This window comes from Sphaerodactylus townsendi, linkage group LG14 (genome assembly GCF_021028975.2).
Source record: "Sphaerodactylus townsendi isolate TG3544 linkage group LG14, MPM_Stown_v2.3, whole genome shotgun sequence".
Taxonomy (NCBI): Eukaryota; Metazoa; Chordata; class Lepidosauria; order Squamata; family Sphaerodactylidae; genus Sphaerodactylus; species Sphaerodactylus townsendi.
In genome coordinates, this window is record NC_059438.1 from 36709995 (window position 1) to 36715994 (window position 6000).

At 44.5% G+C, this 6000-nt stretch overlaps 1 protein-coding gene across 4 annotated transcripts in view; it reads right to left on the minus strand.

Moving 5' to 3' along the window:
* Positions 1 to 6000, minus strand: part of LOC125443515 (protocadherin beta-16-like) — a 431392-nt gene that overhangs the window by 383287 nt on the left and 42105 nt on the right. For 2 of the 4 annotated variants that reach the window (XM_048515698.1, XM_048515702.1), the window contains exon 1: positions 109 to 2649. The exons of the other annotated variants lie outside the window; for them this stretch is intronic. In XM_048515698.1, the coding sequence (XP_048371655.1) occupies positions 109 to 2523 (2415 nt within the window). In that variant the 5' untranslated portion in view covers positions 2524 to 2649. Of the gene's footprint in view, positions 1 to 108; positions 2650 to 6000 lie in introns of those variants that run through there. 4 annotated transcript variants of the gene reach the window in all.

A 6000-nucleotide genomic window follows, 5' to 3' on the forward strand; every position in this document is an offset into this window, starting at 1 on the left:
TGGGTTCAAAATAAGCAAACACCTGAATAGCAAACAGTATTATATTGTACTACAGATAAATATTTGCATAGAATATAGGATAATTAAGAACAAGAACTAATCACTTACTTGTTCACTTGGCTTTCGGCCCTCCACCTCTTCAGGAGTCTCTTGAGAGACAGAAGAAATTCTGTGATTTCCAGAACAATTTGGGTCCCCCATAGAATACACAGGAATGAGAGGCCTGAGGAATCTGAACTCGCTGCTTAAGGATCCACCCGTTAGGCAAACATCATAGTGGTAAGCCCGGGAAAGTGACCCACTCTGAGAATCGACACCAGTTTCTGGGATCTCAGGTAAGACAGGTGGGAACTGAGGAAGGGCAGTGATAAAACTAGACTCCTTCTTGTGCATCTTGATGACCACAAACACAATGATGCAGATGAGGAACACGAAGGACACGGCAGCCAAGCAGATCACCAGATGCATCGTCAAGGAGCCGTCTTCTTCGCTTGCTTCGGGACTGACACTGGCAATATTCAGATAAGGATCTGAGAAGCCATCCACCGGAAGTACATTCAGGGTTGCAGTGCTGGTCTGGGGAGGGTGCCCGTTGTCTCTGACCAGGATAATGAGTCTCTGCTTGTTGGTATCTCGCTCCGTGAGTGGTCTCCTGGTTTTCACTTCTCCGTTCTGGGCTCCAATGCTGAAAAGGCTGGGGTCTGTGGCCTTCAGCAACTCGTAGGACAGCCAAGAGTTCTGGCCCGAATCCCCATCCACAGCCACCACCTTGGACACCAGGTAACCAGCCTCCACTGACTTGGGGATCAGGTCGTTGCAGGGGGAGGAGCTGTTCTGAAGTGGGTAGAGGAAGAAGGGAGCGTTATCGTTTTCATCCAGGACAACAACTCGAACAACAACCTCCGAGCTCAGTGGAGGAGAACCCCCGTCTGAAGCCCTCACGGTCACTTGGAACTCCTTGATCTGCTCGTAATCCAGAGATCGCAGGACGTACAGATTCCCCGTCTCAGAGTTGATGGAAACGAAGGAGGCCACAGGAGCACCGCTGGCATTTCCAGGCACAAGAGAGTAGGTCACCTGGGCATTCTGCTCCTCGTCCAGGTCAACAGCCTGGACCGAACCCATCAGCAGGCCTGGAATGTTGTTTTCCCACAACTGCATCTCATACTTCACCTTCTCAAACACTGGAGGGTTGTCGTTGATGTCGGAGATCTTGACACTAATCGTTCTAATGGAAGTGAGCCTGGGAGAGCCCCTATCAGTGGCTGTGATGGTGATGTTATACTCAGGAACCTTCTCTCTGTCCAAAGGACTTTGGGTCACAATCTGGTAATTGTTACTCCCACTATCTTTTAACACAAACGGGAGGTTTGTTTCCATAGAACATGAAGTTCTACTGTTATCCCCAGAGTCTTGGTCTGTGACACTGAAAAGCGCCACCACAGTGTCCAGGGGAGAATCTTCTTGTACAGTGCTGGAGATGGATATGACCGATATCTCAGGGGCGTTGTCATTCTCATCCTCGATTTCCACCATGACTTTGCAGTGTCCAGAAAGACCTCCTCCATCTGTTGCCTTGATGTTCATGTAATAGCTGGTTTCTTTTTCATAGTCAATTGGACCCAAAACAGTGATTTCTCCAGTGTTTTCATCCAGGTAGAACAAGTTGCTTATTTTCTCAAGCACTCGGCGGAATGAGTAAGATATCAGTGCATTTGTACCAAAATCCAAATCTTTGGCTTCCACTTTAGACACCAGAGTACCACGAGGACTGTTTTCCTTTAGCTTCACTTTATATTCAGATTGTGTAAACTGAGGGAAGTTGTCATTGCTATCCAGGACATTGACTTTGATTATAACTGTCCCTGTCCTCTGTGGCATCCCTCCATCAACAGCTGTGAGAGTCAGCCCAAACTGAGATTCCTTCTCCCTGTCTAGTGGTTTCACCAGAACAAGGTCCACAGATTTGCTCCCAAATTCATCACTTTGTACATCCAATCTGAAATTCTCATTGGGACTCAGTGTGTAGTTCTGGACACTGTTTCCCCCTAAGTCCATGTCTTGGGCAGTTTCCAAGGGGAAGCGGGTATTTATAGGGACAATCTCAGGAATTTGTAGATTAAATTCAGCTTTAGAAAACTTTGGAGCGTTATCATTCACATCCTCTATCTTTATTTCCATACTGATGATCTCTAAAGGTTTCTCCAGGGCAATTTTAGAAAGAAGCAAGCAAGGTTCAGTCTGGTCACACAAAGCTTCTCTGTCTATTCTTTCATTTACAAACAGATTCCCAGAATGAGTGTCCAGCTGGAAATAGTGCTTACTGCTTTTGGAAACCAGCTGGGCTTTGCGAGCAGAGAGCTCCCCTGGCCCCAGTTTCAAATCCTCCAGCACATTTGTCACCAGAGACCCACTTTTCTTCTCTTCAGGCAAAGAATAACGAACGGAGACACCCACCACTCCAGACAGAGAGAGCAAGAACAAAAGATACAGACCTTTTCTGATCCTGAAGCTGTTCTCCATGGTGCCAGGCTCTCCCAGGTCTGATGAATTCCCTGGCTAAAATGCAGATCTTCTGAGGTCCATTCAGTGAATATCTGCACTGCTAACGAACTGGGTTTTGTTCTGTAGACTTGTTAAATCCTGTGGAAGTCCCCTCTCTATTTCTGATAAAAATGACCCATCACTGCAGTTGTTGTAGCTCTCTGCACTCCCAGCTCCCAGTGTTTCTCTTTTCGGGATATAATTCCAACTAGTGTGTTTGCCAATGCTGCCATCATGTGGCTGAGTAAGGAAATATAGTTAACTTTATATTTAGATCATAAAAAGAGCAAGCTTAATGCAAAAAAAAAATATTTAACATCAGATGCCTAGATTTACCCGGCTCATTTATTCAGGATGCATCATTTACTGCTACAAAATGCCTACCAAATGGTGAGATATTTTATGGAAATGTGGCCACAAAAATGAACTACAGCCATAAATGTACTTGTCTGTGGCCAAAGTAATTCCTGACCTTTAATTTCCAGATTTATCTACCGTGGTCTTTGTCCTTTGGTTGCATGGCTTGCAAATGGTACCAAGATCAGTATGGGGATTGTTACAGTAACTTTTAGGTCCTTTAAGGAAAACATTTCCTAGAGATGCTCATTTACTTTCCTCTAGATCACAGGTGTCAAACACACTGCCCTCCAGATGTTATGGACTACAGTTCCCATCATCCCCTGCCAGCATCATGCTTGCAGGGGATGATGAGAACTGTAGTCCATATCATCTGGAGGGCAGCGAGTTTGACACCTATGATCTAGATCTTATTTATACAGTCCCTCTGTCACACAATGGCAAACGATATGGAATAAAGTGTTGTGGTGGTCAGTAGAACCAGATAAAATCAAGCAGGCCTTTAAAACACAACTCTGCAGTGTTTCAACTTCATAAAGAGGACAGTAACCCTACACAGGGACTAAGAGCTGAGACCAAAAACTGCAGGAACCCAGTAGGCTCAAAAATACTGGCTTTGAATCACCTCTCCCCTAGCATACCTGGTACCCCTCCACCCAAAGACAATGCAGTCCTTCATCTACTAAGGGGACAAAAACTGTCCCGGCCCAAAAACTATCTGGCTGTCCTTGACCAGGATAAGAACAAGCCTAACCCAAATTGGCACACTAATCTGGATTTACATGGTAAACAACAATGGTAATAAATGATTCAAGACTTAACTTGTATAAAGTTGTTATTTCAATACTTTTTCATACGTGTAATCCACAATCAAATAATCATCCTAACACTAATCCTAATCTAATTCCAATTTTATGAAATACATAAAGTGCAATACAATTAAATATAAAGTGCGAGTGTCAATAGAACAATATCAGTATACAGATTTCATCTTGTGGTTATATATATGCCATCAGGCATTCAAATCACTTTCAGGAATTTTAGGTAGTCATTGCAGGGGTTTCTTTACAGATATTATTATCCCATTAATTACCAATATATTCAAAAGTCAATGTAAGACTTCAAGAGCAATGATTTCCAAAGATATATATATTTTCAATTCCATGTGATTCCAATAAGGAACTTCACAAAGGAGCTTGTATTTCCCGTTTCATTGGTCCATTAGTCCATACTAAGATGGTACATAAAACATGAGAATCCTGTATAGAATCGCACCACGCGTCTGAATGCGTTTTCGAAGGTATCTTCCTCAGTATACCGATTCTCAATTGCTAGTTTTCATCCTGGGGTTAACATATTTACTGAATGTCATCCTTCCCCTAAAGAACATGTCCTTGACCAGGGCCAGAGCCTTTTTGACGTTTTAAAAAGTTTTAAGGCAATTGGAGCAAATAAGAATTGCTCACCATGCTCTCATGGTCTACCTTTCTCTCAGAGGATTATGGCTCAATATTTTACAAACTTAACCATCCTCTCGGCATCAAGCCAGATTAAACATCTTCCCATCTGCAGTGGTTATTGTCAGATATTTTAATATTCCTTCTACAGAAAAAATTTTTCTTTCTGAAGAAAGATTTTAACAATTTAAAGGACCTGAAACTATTGTACCCAACCTATTTCACAGTCTATTTCATTCTCAGGTCCATTCCGCAAAGGAAAAAAATAGTGCCCCTGTAACAGTTAAAATAGTGCCCCTGTAACAGTTAAAACGCTGCTCAAGGGGCGCTGTTTGCACGGCTGCTACCTCTGCATGAAGGTGGCGCTGTGCTTTTCCACCCCTCCGTCAACCACCACCCCCCACACACAAACACACCCATGGGGGGGGGGAAATGCTGTTTTCCTGCCTCGCCCAATGAGCGAGGCTTTTGGGAAAGGTGAAACAGGGGTCATGCTGTATGGGACAAAACATCGCCTAGGTGTTTTGGTTGGACAAGGTCCATGTGAGAAACATACCCACTATGTCACCCTCTTTCATCACAGCCTTCGCCAACGTGAAGAAAAGTGGAACAATGTAGGAGAAACTGCAATAGCAGCCATAGAAATTGATACACCAAAAAAAAAGCTAACCACTTTCTCTCAAATGTTTACAGCTCATTTCAATTGGACTGATTTTAGCTATCTTTTCAAGAATCATGAAGACATGCTGAAGAAATGTATTACCTGAGAACCAAACTTACAAGGAATCAGAATACAAAGACATAGAGCAGCTATTCCCAACCAGGGTTCTGTGGTACCCTGGCATGCCGTGAGCATGATCCAGGGGTACGGCGGCAACACTACTGCCCCCCCTCATTTTTGTGATGTCTCCCACCGGCACCAGCAAGGACATGGAGCTCGCCCAGGAGGCAGGGCCTGCCACAAGGTCAGCAGCCAGCCCCCCCGCCCCGCCGCCGCACTTCCCTTCACCCTGGGAAAGGTGAAAGGTGGCGGCAAGCAGGGGCACTGGGAGGGGAAGGTGGGGGGGAAGTTAGGGGTACCATGAGATATGAGGTCAAGGGTACCCTGATCTCAAAAAGGTTGGGACACACTGACATAGAGAAACAAAGGGACCAGAGAAGTTGAAGCCCATGTTGAGCTTCCCTCCAGTTTATGATGAATTTATTTAATGAGATAAGTGAAACACAGATCATCAGGTGCATCTAACAATGTCAATGGGATGTCAATTGTATTCTTACCTGGCTCATGAGTTGCTCTTCTGCTGCATGACCAGAAACTTCTTGGGAACCAGCTGAAATATTTTGATTTTGAGCCGGCTCCACAGAGAAGACAGGAAAAAGGGGTCTCAGAAACCTGAACTCACTGTTCAGGGACCCACCAGCTAAGCACACCTCATAATTGTAAGCCCGGGAAAGGGATCCAGAATCAATATCTCCACGGTTCTCAGGGAAATTTGGTCCCACTGGGAAATTGAGGGCAGAGCTCGCTATGAACTTCCTCCTTTTCTGAATCTTGATGGCAACAAACCCCACCATGGACACCAGAAAGATGACTGAGATGACAGCCAAGCATATGACCAGATACATAGTCAGGTTCCGATCT